General features: G+C 52.1%; 1 protein-coding gene and 1 pseudogene across 15 annotated transcripts in view; one reads left to right on the forward strand and one right to left on the reverse strand.

The window, feature by feature from the left end:
* Nucleotides 1-17,145, forward strand: part of HDAC4 (histone deacetylase 4) — a 32,433-nt gene that overhangs the window by 3,394 nt on the left and 11,894 nt on the right. For 3 of the 15 annotated variants that reach the window (XM_033486777.2, XM_033486778.2, XM_033486782.2), the window contains exon 1: nt 12,495-12,874. The exons of 10 other annotated variants lie outside the window; for them this stretch is intronic. In XM_033486777.2, the coding sequence (XP_033342668.1) occupies nt 12,844-12,874 (31 nt within the window). In that variant the 5' untranslated portion in view covers nt 12,495-12,843. Of the gene's footprint in view, nt 1-861; nt 881-1,400; nt 1,541-12,494; nt 12,875-17,145 lie in introns of those variants that run through there. 2 more of the 15 variants (XM_033486786.2, XM_033486787.2) reach the window with 2 other exon arrangements.
* LOC143258844 (cytochrome c1, heme protein, mitochondrial pseudogene) lies at nt 1,125-1,364 on the reverse strand (annotated as a pseudogene).

Raw genomic sequence — 17,145 nt, forward strand, 5'->3', positions numbered from 1 at the left:
GATCTGAAATAGTCGGTCGATCGTCGATCGCTGTCGCTCGTTACCGGTTTCCAAGATGGTATTTCGGTTCGGTCGGGTTCGCCGCTCTATTTTTAACCACGCGATTAGCGAGGTGGCTTTCAAACGGCGGCGTTCTCAGCCTTCTCCGCCGGATTGGCCTACGCTTCCGTTCCGGATTGATAAGGAGCGTTGCACGGTATTCTCTCGATAATAACTGTCGAAACGATCTCCGCGATCGCCGATCGGGAAATTCTTATCCACGACACTGCGAGAGCATCCCTCTTGGAACCAGCGAAGCGTTAAAAACACGCTCGACGACCGAACCGGCGAAGAGTCGAGGGAGACGATGCAAGCGATGCGAAACAATGAAACTTTTTACTCCTTCTCGATTCTTTACTACGAGATTTTTAACCACCGCATTTCGTCCCGTTTTTTTCCGATTGAAATAACATCGAACATAATTGTTAATCACGGTTATAATCAACGAAATTCTCACCGAATAAAGTCGGAACTGTTGGCGGCGTTGTCTCTCCTTGCAGGCTACTTTTCTCTACAGTGAAACGTGTATGTATGTATATATAATCGTATTGTATATATTGAACGAACCTATCGGGAGAGTCGCTTTTAAAATACATACATGCATGCGAACGCGAACGTGCTCGCCGAGCGGTGGGGGAAGCATTCAAATGCGATGAAGGAGAACGCGAACTATTGGGAGAGAGTACTGTACTTATGTAATAAGTTGAAGTCCGGAACTTGAATCGCTCGTTACACAAGTAATTGGAATCGCAACTGCGTCGTGTTTTCATATTATTTTAATCGGCGGAACGGGACGAACCTGACGGCGAAGGAAGGGGGCTTCGTCGACGGGAAAGCAAAAGTAAGGAATACCGAATTTAAAAAGCTCGAGAAGCTCGCGCGCGGTCCTTCTTTCTATCTTTTCGATCGCTGTCCTTCTCCGCGTGCGCGCAACACCGCGCGGAAAATTGCAGTAGTAGCTCTCTCTCTCTCTCTCTCTCTCTCTCTCTCTCTCTCTCTTTACGATAACTGTCAGTCCCGGGCAGACCTGAAGCTGTGACAGATGTCGCGAGAATACGGTACAAGCTAAAAACGGGGGCCGTTCTTACCCGATCTCAGCAGGTACGTTTCGGCACGTATGCTATCCGACGGCTCTTCAGGTGCGAGATGTTACGCCTGTATATGTCGTACGACACGATGGACAGCAACGTGAAAAGCACTAGCCCCTTCAGCAGCATCAGCTGTCTCGTGTCGTGCTCCGGCGAGGCGGTCCACGTCAGAAATTCGACCAAGTCCTTCGCCATTTGCGACTCGGTGGCCGGCGTGCCGTCCTCGAACTCCATCATATCGTCGAACAGTATCTGAAAGGGAGGATCGTAGGATCTAAAGGGAAGGAGAGACAGGAGAGAGCGGACGGTCGCGTTACCGGCGCCATTCCGGTGATGCAACCGGGAAAATACGGATTGAAGTGTTGCCCGTCGTTCAGCTTCACGCCCGCCGGTGGATCCCGGAATCCAGTCAGGTAGGAGAAGAGAAAATTGAAGCCGTTGTGTTTGCTGTACACCACGTACGTCAGGTCCGGCGGATAACTGCCGAGGTTCGCGGCCCTGGCCGCCTGCTCGTTCGGAAATGGTTTCGGGACCATGTCGGAGAACTTCGCGGGCCTCATGTAATAGTTGCCCTCGTCGTCCGGCCCGTCCTCCACCTGTGCCCGGAACGGTGGTCCGCTGTTATCGCGTGAAACGGTTCGCCTAATCCGTTCGAGACCGCCGACTCTTACAATCTTAGGTCCACATGGGTCATTTTTGCCGTTACAGTAATGTCTCGCTAATTGACGCTTAGCTTGGAAAGAAAAATGAACAACTTGGGAAAAAGAGGGACGATTATTTTGAAGAGGGACGGAGTTTTGCAGCTCGTTTTTATAATTGTTGATGATCTGTCACTGTAAAAACGAGCCGCAAGACTCGATCAATCGTATCTCCGCTTCCCAAATTGTCCACTTTTGTGGACAATTTGAGCTTCAATTAGGGAGACGTTACTGTATATTGTCGCATCATTGCATTTTTGCGAGTGCTTCTTTCTTATTGTTTCATTTCTTTTTATATTTTCTTATTATTATTGTTATTACTATTTATTATATGAACTTATTATTTATTATATTGGCTCGAAAGCCAATCGGTGCATCTATTAACTTCAACATTGGGATAAACAAGGATTTTGCAAATTAGCTGTAAAAAGTAACAACGCCGCTAGTAATGCAAAGCGCCATCTTTTTTTACCGTCCGTCCACTAGTGATATTACACATTTTATCGAAATTATTTAAGAAATAAACAAAATCCCAATGTGGTCCCTGTTTCTTAAAATCGACGAAGACAACTTTTATTTCGCGTAAAGATCAGTAATCCATTATCATATATTCTGAGAGAAAATAAAGGATAAATCTGGTATCGTTTCACGTTTGAAAATAACATAATTTTCAAGATCGTCAAAATTAACCTTGACCTCTGCGTTACAACACAATGCATCGAGTCGATTGTACGCAAGGATATAATAATTAACATAAAAGTGCAGAAGGAAGTAAAAAGTTCGTTCGAAGAACTCGATAAATTTTACTGCAACGAAACGGTGATCAACGTAACGGAAAAATTCGAAAGGATCTACTAATGGCCGAAATCATCGTCCTCGAGGAGGGTCCTCGTTGTAAAACAGGTTACACCGAACTCCGTTAAAACGGACAACGCGACGTTCAACATTGCCGAGACAAAGAACGAAGCAGCCAATTTTAGAGAGATCAAAGATATCACATGAAAGATCGAGATTGAATCCGAAGGATAGATCAGTGAAACGAGAAGGACTGTCCCGTTGAACGAAGAACGTGGTACGGTCACCGTGGATCTAGCCTGCGGCAAAACGGGTTAACAGATCCTTAAGCGAACCTCGAACTCCGCGGCGATCTCTTTGACCTCCTCCTCGGTATGGGTCTGGTCGATCAGATCCATGAATCGTACGTATCGCAGGCTGTGGCAAGTGAGGCAAACGGTTCGGTAGACTTGCCAACCCCTTCTCAGAGTCGCGTGATCGAACGACTGGAACGCGCGTTGGAACCGCCAAGGGTATTTCGGCATCTCGATCATAGCGGCCGCTTTCGCCGAGTCGTTCAGGAGATAGAGGAAGGTCCCGCAGCCGGCGGCGACCACCCCAGCAAACTGAACGATCCTCTTCATTCGGGTTCCTAAAAGATCGCGGACCAAGAGGACACGAAAGCTCAAGCGGACGCATTGTTTCGACGATCGAAACAAGCGACGTCCGGCGAGAGATCTCTCGCGGCCACGTTCTCGTCGTCGGCGGCGCGCGCGCGCGCGCGGGCATCTCTCTCGCCGCGTGTAAACGGGCAAGAAAACTGCAAGGTCGCTTCCTTCCGGCGTGCCTCGATGCACATATTCCGCGACGGTCGCGAGCGCTAAAACCGATTCGTTGTTTCGCGAGGCTAGCTTCTCCCGCGGTTACGTAACCCGCAACCAGCGTTACACAACAGCGTTTTACAATAAAGGCGTCGCGTGTATTTCCGCGACGTTATAAATAAACTACTCGGTTATGCTTGGCATTATGCATGCGCGCATATTGGCGAGCTCGTGTACCAATCTGGCGAGTCGTTTTCGTTCGGTTGCTCGTGCTTGTCCATCGCGCCGCGGTTTCCGCGCTTTCCGCGCGCACGATATCGGCCCGCGATACGCATATTCCTGCGTGTCCGCGCGCGCGGACAGAGGAGAGAAGAAGCGGCGCGGATATCGGACAACGACACGAGCGGATGTCTGCCCCGCTGGGACCCGACGCGGCGGGGGGAGGGAGGGAGGGACGACGTGCTCCAAGAGAATTTCGGGGTGCGACCAGAGGGAGAACCGCGTTACCAAGAGAGAGAGAGAGGGAGAGGGTGGCCGCCTTCGGCGTTGTCGCCGACGTGGCGCGTTAATGGTAACGCGTCAAGGACGACGATAGCGAAGGAGCACGATAACGTTACGTACTTCTCGTGACCACCGGACTCGTCTAATAATAGGTAGCCGCGTATCGATCCGCCACTCCGCGAAAGACACTACTCCCGGTTCTATCGTCTAACGAAAACACGTTACCGACGGATTAGTTCCCTCCGTCCATAGGCCACGGCGGCGCGACGCTTTCCTCTCTTCTCTTCTCTTCTATTCTATTCTCCTTCGTTCTCTTCCCACCCCTTCCCCCCTCCTCCCGTTCTCGCCGCGGCTTCGCCTCGCTTCGCGTCGCGGTCGTTATCAATCCGAGTTTGCCGGCTATTTATATCGCGACTCCGCGAGCTTGGACGATACGCGGCCGCAGAGCTAACGGGAATTAATCGCGAGGATCGCGCGACGGTTTTCCGCTTCTCGCTCTTTTCCCATCTGGCACGGCGAACGCGGCCGATGTCGCCCCGCGGACGGACACGCGGTCGCGTCTCTATCGATTCGCACCGAATCGGTGCAGAGCCGTCCATCCGCCGCGGCCGCCGCTGCATACACACACCCTTCGGCAATCGAGAATCGAGAATCGAACGGCCCGCGTGCCGGCCGCGAGCGCGGCGGATCCTCGCCGCGACGGCCGCGCGGCGACCTCGCCGCGACGCTGGCGGCGGCGTTGGCGGCGTAAACTCGCGAATAGAAGCCGCTTCCCGACCGACAGTGTTCCTTCCACGCGGTTCTTCCACCATCCCCTTCGATTCCCGTAACATTCGTCGGTGTTCCCATGGCAGCATTGACCGTTTCTATTTACGTAACGTTCATGTTTTCTTCTCTCGACGTCGCGCAGCACGCCGAGCTCTGCCTGCCCATCCGTGGCGCCACGGACGCACGTGTTCGCGCGAAACGGCTACGTGCACGTAAACCGTTCGCAACGCGAACCCGCACGCCGAATCTTACCGCGGTTCCTCCTGCACTAAATATGAACCGGGGCCGGTCCTTGGACCGCCCAAGAATTCGGACGCGGTGGAATGCGCGGCGATCGGAACCATCGCTCCGTCTATTATACTACCGAATCGGCTCGGAGGGGTTCTTGCGAGTTTCGCGGGGACAGGTTCAAGGATACGGTGTTCGAACGACGTCGATGCTTGTCGGATGAGAGAATACGCATTTTTGCTGTCGAACGGACCAACCGAGACTGTAGCAAACGCAAACGCGTTCTATTTTTTTGGTTTATTCTTGATTGAATTACGGTTATACAGTTAATTGAGATTTAAGATTTTAAGCAAGATTTTGTTCGTAAATAATATTTGTAGCTGCTTACAGAATTTTTAATTCAAATTTATAGGAATTGTAATTATAATATTTAAAAAATGTTTGTATATATTTTATATTATATATAAATATGTATAATATATTATACTATATATATAAATATATATTTTTTATTATGTACAATATATTTTTATATTATATTATTTATATTATTTATTATATATGATATATTTAAATATATAAAAATTATAATTATAATATTCAAACTGATAAAAATTAGATTTGTCAATCGAGTGAAAGTTTCACTTTGATATACAAATTAAACAGCGATAAATTCAGTGTCAGCGGTTAAACCATTATAATAAATTGATCGAAATAATTTCTTCGTTTGCAGTACAATTTACCGATAGTTTACGAGAATACAGTAATGTCTCCCTTATTGACGCTCAGATTGCGCGCAAAAAAAGGACAATTTGGGAAGAGGAGATACGATTAATTTGAGTCTCGCGTCTCGTTTTACAATTACGAATTATCAACAACTACAAAAACGAACCGCAAGGCTCGAATAATCGTATCTCCTCTTCCCAAATTGTCCAATTTCGTGCACAATCTGAGCGTCAATTAGAGAAATATTACTTCCACAAAATCAAGTACCCCTAACGATACTAATCTCTGTTGCGTCTCCCTACAACGAAGATACGTGCATAATTCGTTCGTACGCGTCGCTGGAACACGATTAGTAGAGATTTACTTAACGAACGCGAGCGATTAGGACAGAAAATAGCGTTTGCCTAGAAGACGCAACGCAGCCGCGAGAAACCGCAGAACGTTCCGGCTGACCCAATATCTCGGGCAGAGGCGAGAGAGCAGAGCGAGAGAAGCTGCCCCTCGCGGTGCACGAAAAATTGGTATATCACGGCGTGTCTGGATCGGTTGTGTACGGTCGGCGGGTATCCCGCGGCTCGTTCCTCGCGAGTCTGCCTCGCATCTGCGAGTCGCGCGGCATAAATACGCGGGATCGCGCGTCGAACAGCCGCGCGCGTAAAATAGTCTCGCAGAGTTTATTTTCATCGGCTCCATTTATTTTCGCCCGGTTTGCCGCTCCCCAAGGATGCTACGAACGGTCTGGCGCGTCGACGCTCGCCGCGGCATGGCAAGGGTGCGAGGGCGCGCGAGAGGGTGCGCATCTAGACGCGTCGGATCGGTCCGGCGGCGGCGACGGCGGCGGCGGCTTAGGTTCGTAGGCCGATCGGCGGCCGTTTCTCGGTATCGCCTCGGAAACGGTCCTTTCGCCCACGGTGGAAATCTCGAGGTGGAACGCAAAAGACGACAGCGATCCATATATTTAGGCTCTATTCACAGCCGGGCTTTGGTGTCTTGCCAAATCTATTTTTCCCGGCGAAGGCGGGATCGCGTATTGTGCCCGTGCTAATTCCGTCGCATCGTAACGCGGGCCGATCTCGTGGCGAAGGCGCGGGTGTTGCCTGTTCCTTGGCTCCGCGTTGCTGTCGTTCCTGGTTGCTCCTCGCGAGCCGTCCGCCGCGTTCCCGCTTACGCGATCCGCTCGCCTCGCCTCCCCTCGCCGCGCCGCGCCGGGCCGTTCCGCGATTCCGCGACTCCAGAGCGCCGTTCGGCACTCCGAGAGAACCTTTTCATCGGCTGGACAGCGAGTCCGAAAGGAACGCGTCGATCGATCGCCGCTGCTATTTCTATTTTTATCGCGACGGCCCGTTGCTACGCGAACGGTGGTTTGTTCTCCGCTGTTCTCGCTGATCGCGCCCGATTCGATTTTTACAATCGGCCGCTCGCTGTTTCTTTCTCGCTTTCTTTCCTCCCTGTTCTCGAACCGTCGCCCTCCGTTTTCTGTGGGGATCGACGGCGATCGGCGGCGGAGAACCTGCCGCCGTTCGTGACCCGTAAGACCGCGGGCTGCCGTTTCCTCGCCCCTTGATGGTGCACCATTAACCCCTGAACGACGGCGTACGCGCGAATTACGGACCTGTGGTTTTCATACGTCGATACGAAAATCACGTAATAGCCTTGAAAACATTAACGTTGTAACGTTAACGTAATCTTGTTATCGTGTAAAGACGTTAATACAAGATTCTATGGTATTATTTGTTATTACATGGTACAGTCGCGATAAATTATTTTGGGCACAGCTGGGTTTCCTGATACGGCCCTGGGCGTCGAGGGGGTAACGTTGAACGTAGCAAACTGTTTCCCCGTTTCGTATTTTATAGTTACTGGAATTATGAAGATCTTTTCGGTGGAAATCTTAATGCGAGCATGCATGGCCATTAAAATGGTGAAAGGTCGAATATCTCATTCAATATTGTCATCGTTATGAAGGAACACACGTCCAGTCTTTTTCAATATTCAGAAGGTTCAGTTTTCGTCGCTTTTTTTCAACCATCCTCGAACCTAAGTCTTTCGATTTTCACGATTCTTACGGGGCGCCGAAAAGATGGCGATCGAAACGCAGAATTTGGTACAGTAGATTCTCTCGAATAATCCCTCGGCTTGTAAACAAAAATGGACAATTTGGAGCTACGATTATCTTTCATTAGAATTATTTATATTATAGGATTATAATTAATATTAATATATTAACCCCTTGATGTAATATTTTCTTCGCAGTTACCGCGCATTAGAAGCTTTACGATCGCAATGATTTCTTGGAAGGGAAAGAAAATTGATGCTTATCGTGCGCGCCTAAGTTGACTTGAATTTATTATGCTTAAAGATTGATCTCAAGAGATTAGAATTTTATTCCAATTTTAAATAACATCTACACTCGATAAATAATTACTAGAAATTTTCATTTCATTTATTTCTCCATTTTCTACTTATTTTTCCATTTCGTTTGCATCATTTTATTTATTTTACTTCATGACAACGTCGGACCCGTCAAAGTACGCCAAGGGGTTAGTTTTTTCCATACGATTATTCAAGCCTTGCGGCACGTTTTCATAATCACTGACAATCGGCAACTATAAAAACGAGCCTCCTCTTCCCAAATCGTTAATTTTTGTGTCAAAAACGAGGGTCAAATTCCGAAGAATCTAGCGTATTTGCTAAGGTCGCGCGGGGGTCTCGGGTGCGGACGTTGCTCGATCGGGACGCTTTGAATCTCGAGGCGGCGTCATCGGTTCCCAAGGGCCGGCCCCGTTGGTGCCGGAAAGATGGCGATCGTCAACGGCGAGCCACAGATAGCGAAGTCTCGACTGCCAACTTCTCGGCTCCCCGACAATACGCGATCGAGACTGCGTAGGTGGCGGCGAACTCGTGCACGCGCGCGTCTCGTGCAAGGTACGAATAGGTGCCTGAACCGCGAGGAGGGGGTAGTAAACATAACCCAGATTCGTAAACAGTGGTGGCATCCGGCCGAAGCGGCGGCGAAGAGGGAACACGGGCAGAACCAATAACCTAGCCCGATAGCGGTCGTTCGCGAAAGTGGACACGGTCACCCTCTGCCGCAAAGGTCACCCTAGACAAAGTCCAGGGGCCGAGTCGACGCCTCTATTTATAGGAGTTTGCCCCTTATCGCTCCTCCTTCCGCCTCGGCCGGAGACTCGAAACCTCTCCTCGTTCTCTCCTTTTCTCCCTTTCTTTCGCGCACCCCCGACCCCACGGGGGTTTTCCTCGTCGTTATCCGCCGCTCCTCCTCGCTCTCTCCCGGCTCTCTCTCTCTCTCTCTTCCCCCCTCTCTCTCTCTCTCTCTCTCTCTCTCTCTCGTGGCAATCGTTTCCAATGAGTCAGTGGAGGCGCCGCTCTCTGCCGTCCCTCCCGTCCCCCGTTCCGTCGGGGTGGCGCCAACCAAACCAGCGAACGGCACCCGACGCGAAACTCGCGCGTCGCTGTTAGTTCCGGCGATCCATCGACGTTTCGCCACGGTCGGACCCCGTCGAGGCCCGATAAACCCGGGGACGGGGGCCCGTTTCCTCGTTCGGGCCCCGCCGGGCTCTCTCCGGAAACACGAAAATACGGGCGTCGAACGTCCCGAGCGAATATTAATGCCTGTTTTCGCACGTGTAGACGTTTATTTTTACTCGTATTTTTAGCAGTCGATATTTTCGAACGAGTCCGCCGCTATTTTTGTCCTAACACGCCATACGGCGTATTACCGTGCGAGAGCCGGCCACCTACGAAGCGAATTTCTCCCGAGCTTCGTTTTCACGCTTCAGCCCCCCGCCCCCCTCCCTCCTGCCCGCCGCGTCGACCGCGGCGTTTCTGTTTTCGGGCGTGTATTTCGAGGAAGAAAGAACGAACGAGCGGCTCCTCCCCGATCCCCCGGCCCTCGCCGGCGAGAGAATTTCGTAGGGGTGGTCCGGGGGAAGCGCGTCGCCGTCGTCGTCGTCGTCGTCGTCGTCGTCGTCGTCGTCGGTGGGACACATCGCGAACCATCGGACGTCCGTATCGATTCGGCTATTTCGAGAGGCTGCCAGTCGACGGCATAATCGCGCGAATACACAATTAAACGGAGTTACGCGACCGACCACGGAAATAGACGGCGAGTGTCAGGTGTGTCGCACCTGACCGAACCAACGAAAAAGGATCGGCCGAAAGAATAAACGGCGAATAAAGCAAACCGTGCGCGGAGGCGGGAGAGAGAGAGAGAGAGAGAGAGGCTAGGCCGAGGATAGAGAATTTATTTGCCGGGAGAGAGCCGATCGAACGACGACGGGGGAGGAGAGGGTGGGGGGCGAGGCGAGGCGAGATCGAGCGAGATTTTAAAGCGTGATAAAACGAGAGAACCAGTTTCGTCGGATCGGTTCGGTTCGGTTCCCGTTCCCGAGTCTACGCCAGTGCTATTTCGAAGGGGGGTGAAAGGGCCCTAGCTAGGTAAGCGGCTAAAAATAACGTCGGTACATCATATCGAGCGGTCGTCTATAAATAGTCGAAAGTGACACGAGAGGCCCTGGATGGATCGGAGTCACGAGCGGAGCTCTACCGGACACGCCCGCCTCTCGGAAAAATCTTCCCGCGGATCTACGGATCCCCTTTGCACCTGTCCGATCGATCCGACCGAAGAGACGGCGAGCGATGTCGATCCGATTCTCGATAGGTCGGCGAGATTTTCCCGACCCAATTTACCAAAGTCGCGGACGAAACGAGAAAGCGAGAGACAGAGAGAGAGAGAGAGAGAGAGAAAGAGAGAGAGCTGTTTTCTCGTAACCCTCTCGGGGACTGTTTGGCCACCGTTCGGTCGATCGTTACGCGCTCGCCTCGGCGTGTTCGGGGTGTAGCGGACGAGAACGGTGGAAGGGAGCTTGCGGCGGGCCGGGGAGGGGTGACCTTGCTTCCTATTTTCGGAAGGTGGCTTTCTCGTGACCCGTTCGGTCGGAAGCTTTCGGTCGCGCGAAACCTGCTCTCCGAGGGGAGGCGGACGGAATGGAAGAAACTCGAGTGCGCGAGCAACGGGTTAGGGGTTGGGGTTGTCGTCGCCGTTTCCGTCGCCGACGACGTTCCCGTCGCCGTCGGCAGGCGGTAGACGCGAGGCCGGAGGCTATCGATCGAATCGAAAGCGCACCAAACGGCCGGCTATTTAGAAAAGCTTGCTCGCGATTCAGCCGGTCTCGAACCACCTGTTCCGGTCGCCAAAGGTTCCACCCTTGCGCCGTCCTTACGGCGAGCAACGGATCTCGCAACCGTCGAGGATCACGCGCTAGGTAAACGCAATTTGTTGGATCCACGGATCGATCGTGATCGCGCGTGTCCGCGCGTTATAGGATTTTTTTTTAGAATTTTGCTGCATGCGCGGGTTCTAGACTCTTCGAGGTACCGAAAAATATTTAAAATTGTACAGTAATGTCTCCCTTACTGACGCTTAAATTGTCCACTAAATTGGATAATTTTGGAAGAGGAGATTAAGAGAGAGATTAAGAGACGATTATTCGAGCCTTGCGGCTCGATTATTATTACTATTACTATATCTATTATTTATTACTATTACTATACTATATCTATTATTACTATTACTATACTATATCTATTACTATATTACTATTACTATTACTATATCTATTACTATTAGTATTACTATTACTATAACTATATCTATTATTATTATACTTATACTTATTATTATTACTCGTTTTTATAATTGTGGACAATTTATAACTGTAAAAATAAACCGCAAGGCTCGAATAATCATATCTCCTCTTCCCAAATTGTCCATTTTTGTGCGCAATCTGGACGTCAATTAAAACTTATACAAAATCATCGTAGGATCGCAATACTTGCGAAGCGGTTGCGTTTCAATTCTGGAAGTGTACAACGAAAGTTCAGCGATCCGGACAATCTATTTACGGTAATAAAAATTAGAATAATTATAGGAGTATAGGCACAGTGTGATCGATAAAGCGCATTCGAAATCGATTCCAAAAATCGGTCGAGGTTAAAGGGTTCGACTTAGGCGACCGTCGGCAACTAAGTCGGAAGACTGCGGAAGCTCTTACGGAGCTTCGGAAATGCATCGAACAAATACGTTGCGATGCAATAGCATCGTCTGCGGCGTGTCTTATTTATTTATTTGCTCGGCTCGGCTCGGCGTTACGAAGGTAACTTACTTCTGAATATTTCATCTACTAGGCAAGACTTTTTCTATTCTTCGATTTATCTATCCTTCGCTGGTCTGCATCGTTACCTCTCGCCATCGGTTTCTTTACAGTTCCTTTATCACCAGATGTTCCAATTCCCAAAGCCTAAATCGCCGCGAGACATCCGAGATCGGGTTCGGTAACAAGAGCGGTTCCTCTGCCGCGACGACAAAATTCTTCCGGCCCGCGTAAGCGTATCGTGAACGCTCGGAGAAAATCGGCGCCGGTTTTCCCGAACGATTCGGGTTCGGAAATGCCCAGGGAAACCGCTCGGGACAAAGCCGAGGACCGTGCAACGCGGAGGAAGACAGCGACGGCGAGGCGGCGACGGATAGAAGGGTGGTATATATAAACTATAAGCCGTGGGCGGCGGAAAGCGGGGAGGAAAGAACGATAGAGGAAGAGAGAGAGAAAGAGAAACGGCGAGAATGAGAGAGCGAGAGAGAACGAGGCAGCGGAGGGAGAGAGGTTGGCTCGCGATTACGTTGCGGTCGCGCGCCGCAGAGCGAAAAACAGAGAGAAATAGAAGCGGAGGGAGCGCGAACGCAACAATACACATCGGACCTCTATAAATAGCCGAGATTCGCGAGGCTCGCGAGGCAGGGCGCTGTGGTCGCGCGACAACGGCAGAATGCGAGAGATTCGCGAAAGAGGCGGTATAGCGCGGCTCACGCGCAGTATCCTCTCGATAACCGTGGTGCGCGCGCGAATCTTTCTCGGATCGCGGCGTCGGCGACGACGGCTCGCTCGGTCGGTCGCGCGACGCGATGTAGGCATCGCTCGATTATCGATGAGTCGCGTGGTAATCGTGGAAACGTTACGATCGAGGATACATTGAGAAAAACCGTCCGGTGTGGTTCGTCCGGTGACCGCGGCCGCGGACAGAGAGGATCCACGGATATATATCGTGCTCTGGTGTGTTTGATTAACGAGCAGCGGGACAAGCTTTCGTCCGAAGAACAAGACAACACCGACGACGTCGACGATGAGAGTGACCGCGTTCGCCGCCGAGAAAGGTGCGAACACGTTTCGTCGAGAATTATTAGACGGCCCCCCCCCCGAATTTCTTGACCGATCTCTCTCTCTCTCTCTGTTTCTCTCTCGTCGTCCATTGCCACCGAGAAGATCCGCGGCGCAATTCTCAGTGAGAAACGCCGCGTCCTCTCGCGACGCGTGGATCGTTTTTTCCTGCTGCTGAATGGGCGCTCTTTCGCAACAACCGGAGCGCGCTATTCTCGTCTCCTTTCGTTTCATCTCGTCTCTCGGCTGGTCCCGCGCGTCGCCTCGCCTCGCCGCGCCTCGGCTTGCCTCGCGTCGTCTCGTACCGACCCGACCCGACCCGACCCAACCCCCTCTCGCTTTGCCTCGCCGCGTCGCGTCGCGTCTCGTCGCGTCTCGTCGCGTCTCCTCGTGTCTCGTCTCGTCGGATCTCGTGTCTGGTCACCGCCTCCCGTCTCTCGTCTCGCCGATCCGGTACTCCTCGTGGGAAGCAGCAGCAGCCGCGTTGCGAGCTTCCTGCGTGTCAACCGGAAAACGATTTCCAATGCGGCGACAGCGACGACAGCACCAGGCGGCGGCAGACACCTGTTGTTCCTGCCGCCGGGAGCGGAACCGCGCTGCCCGCTCTGCACTTCCAGACGCTACAAAACGGGACGCGTTATCGTTTCCCTTTCGTTTCTGTCCCCGTTTCGTCGACCGTTTCAAAAGGCTGCTGCGCGCACGTTCCGCGGCTATTCTACCCGCGTTCGGTTTTCGACCGACCAGACCAGACGAGAGACGCGACAAAGAGAAAGAGGAGACGAGCTGTGCGACGGAACGAAAGCGAGATGGGACTAGGGCGCGATGGGCTCGCCCGAAGGGACGAAGGATCGATCGAAAAGAGACAGGACCGGTTTCGAGACCGCAACGAGCCCGAGACCACGCCGTGTGTACCGCTCCGCGCCGCGTTACGATGGCAGATGAGCCCCGTGGAACGAGTCGCGTCGAGTCGGGTCGAGTCGGGCCGTACCGCGTGGGCGGAAAAACGAGAGCCAGCCCCCTCGTCGGTCGCTGGCGCGCGTCCGAAACTTCACCGAACCGTTCGGCCGATCGAACACCCGCCGCGACGATCGATGCGACGACTACCCGTCCGAATTTCTCTCGGAACGTGAGCGCGCGACTGACCGCGATATTCGCGAATCCGGCACGAGGAACCAGCGGGACGGACCGCTCGACACGGGCGTGTCTGACGTCACACTGGAATCATTCGCGCCACTTAGACGGAGTCACGGGATCAATTTAGAACGCGGCGGCCGGTCAAGCACCGCCGCCCGTCGCCGCCGTGGTGGCCGGCCGGCCGGTTCCGATCCCGCCGCGGCCCAGCTCGTCGTACCGAAAATCGTCGCGCGCCTAGGGGATCGAGAGGATGATCGGCTGCGAATCCGAGCCGATTCTCGCGTGGTTGCCGCGGCGGCCCCGACTCCGGCCGCCCGAGGCCAGGATCGACCGAAACGCATAGACACCGCGAAGGAGACACGGCAACAGAGCGCAGGAGAGAATAAGAGAGGGAGGCCGAAACGCGTGTACGTTCGCCGCGTTTAGTAGGCGCGTATATAAATGTCATCCTATATATAGCAAGCGTACGTCTAATCTTAGCTAGTCGGCCACCGGCCAGGAACACGAGTAAAAAGTTCCGTCGACTTCTCTTCGGCGAACCTCTCGCCTCTCTCTCTCTCTCTCACGCTCGCGCTCTCTTCTCGTTGCAACCCTTGCGCCCTCTCTCTCTCTCTCTCTCTCTCTCATGCTTGCGCTCTCTCTTTTCTCGTCGCAACCCTTTCTCTCTCTCTCTCTCTCTCTCTCTCTCTCATGCTCGCGCTCTCTCTTTCCTCGTCGCAACCCTTGCGCTCTCTTTCTCTCTCTCTCTCATACTCGCGCTCTCTCTTTCCTCGTCGCAACCCTTGCTCTCTCTCTCTCTCTCTCTCTCTCTCTCTCTCTCTCTCCTCGTTCGTCTCGATATCCCGGCGCACAGTTCGCAACGAGCGCGTTTCCTCTCGCGTAACTGGGCGCACCGCGAATATCGGAATTAGGTTCGTTGCCTCGCGGGTGCCGTCGTCGCCGGCCGAAAAGATGGCTGTCGGGACGTTACGGGAGGCAAACGGAGACTCGGGCCGCACCTCCACCACCCCCGTCTTGGAGCGCTTTCGAAGCGACGCTTTGGACGCGTCGCACGCCGACGCAGTGCTCGCGTTCCGCGCGCCGTCTTTTCAGCTGACACCGGAGGTACCCGGATACCCGCGCTCGTACCCGCGAGACCCACCTGTTGCGACGACCCGCGCCGCGGCCCGAGCTCTCGGGGACGGGGCCGCTCGGGGAACGGTTTTTCCATCGGCTCGCGATCCGTGTCGTCCTGGGCAGCAGCCGGTGTCGAATTATCGGCTCGGCCGACTCGCGGGGATGGCGGACGACCGTGTACCGTCGCTCGGCGTAGCCCCCGAGGGGGTTTCGGAGCAACAGTTTGCCCGACCTACACACCGACATTCGCCCGCTAATAATACCGACGCGTGTCGCGACGGCCGGCCAGCCTCGAACAACGCGAATTGCGAAAACGAGGGACGCGATGCCGATCCGAGAGAAACGAAAACGCGTTCGACTGGGAGCTAGCGGCGCCGGAGTTACCGTCGGGTGACCAATCACTGTGCCTTTGGTATCATTATATTGTACCATTTGGTTATTATTATATTATATATATATATAATAATATATATTATTATTATATTATTATATATATAATAATATATATTATTATTATATTATACCATTCGATTATTATTATATTTTACATTTATGCGAGTTCGACTATGAGGTAGCGGAGCCGGGGTTACCGTCCGGTGACCAATCACTGTGCCTTTGGTATTATTATGTTATACCATTTGGTTATTATTATTATTATTATTATATATATATTATATTATTATATATATGACATATAATTATTATTATATTATTACTATATTATACCATTCGATTACTATCATAATTTACATCTACGCGAGCAAAATTATTTACTAAATAATAATTATTACAATAAAAGTAATGATGAAATTCTTTATCGCGTGAAATATTTAACTTGAAAAAAAGCTCGAAACGAGAGAACGAAAAGGAGGCACAGTAACCGGTCGCTTGGCAGTAACCGGCTCCCATCGCCGAACGCGAATCTTCCTCGACAATGCTGTAAAGCTGATCTAAGTCGAAATTCTAATTTATCTAATCTAACGCGATAAACGCGAGCATTCTAATAATAAAATCGTGACTCGACCGACGTTCGAGCGTTCGATTAAAAAGTGTTCGCTGGTTTGTGCAACGAACTACATTCGCTTGCGCAACGTGCTTTGCGCGATGCAGAATCGAGACCCCGTTGGTACAGTTAATCGAGGTTCCGCTGCATCGTTTACGTATCCTCTCGCTCTCTAATAAGCGGCCGTCTCTAACAGCGAACGACGCGTTCGCGACGAAAGTTCCAAATCCCGCGAAAACCGTCGCAAGGTTGCATTCGCCGTCGGCCGTGTTCGCGTCTTGGATCAGCACGCGGGCATCGCGAGGATAAGGCGGAACGTGGAGGAGAGGAGGAACGTGGCGTGGACGTACGTGAGCGTCTCGCCGCGTCCGTCCGCACCGGCGCGGCGCGGCGCGGCGCGGTGCGGTGCGGCGTGCCGTAAAATTTTCGTGTAATTGATAACTAGGCAGGGTTTAAACGCGTACATCCGGACAACGCTTTTTGTGGCAATTACTCTAATCAATGTGGGCCTTAATTGTCTCCTTCGTTGGCGGCCGACGACGTCGTCCTCGCCGTCGTCGTCGTCGAACACGACGCGGAGAGCTAGACGGAACGAGAGAAACGAAACGAAACGAAAGGAAACGAAGCGAAACGAAGCCCGCGAGGATCACGCGATGCCGGGTGATCCCATTTTCGGAGCAGAGGTTTCGCGGTTCCCGGTATCGACGGGGCCGAAGGAAAAAGGGAGAAGAGCGAAGCACGCGCGCGTCGGAGAACGGCCCTCCTTCGATTAACCTTGGACTTGACTCGAAGGAATGCAGCGTGCAGTGACCTCTGCTCGTTCGCTAACTCGATGCTCGTCCATTCTCTTTCGCGATCGCTACCACCAGCCATTTTGGACCCATTTTCGCCTGGCCGTGAACACACAAGCGCGCACACACATACAGAGAAAGATAGAGAGAGAGAGAAAGAGAGATAGAAAGAAAGAAAGAGAAAGAGAGAGATCAGGAAGTGGAAGTGGGAGAGGGAGAGAGA

This window comes from Megalopta genalis, chromosome 2 (genome assembly GCF_051020955.1).
Source record: "Megalopta genalis isolate 19385.01 chromosome 2, iyMegGena1_principal, whole genome shotgun sequence".
NCBI classification, from domain to species: Eukaryota; Metazoa; Arthropoda; class Insecta; order Hymenoptera; family Halictidae; genus Megalopta; species Megalopta genalis.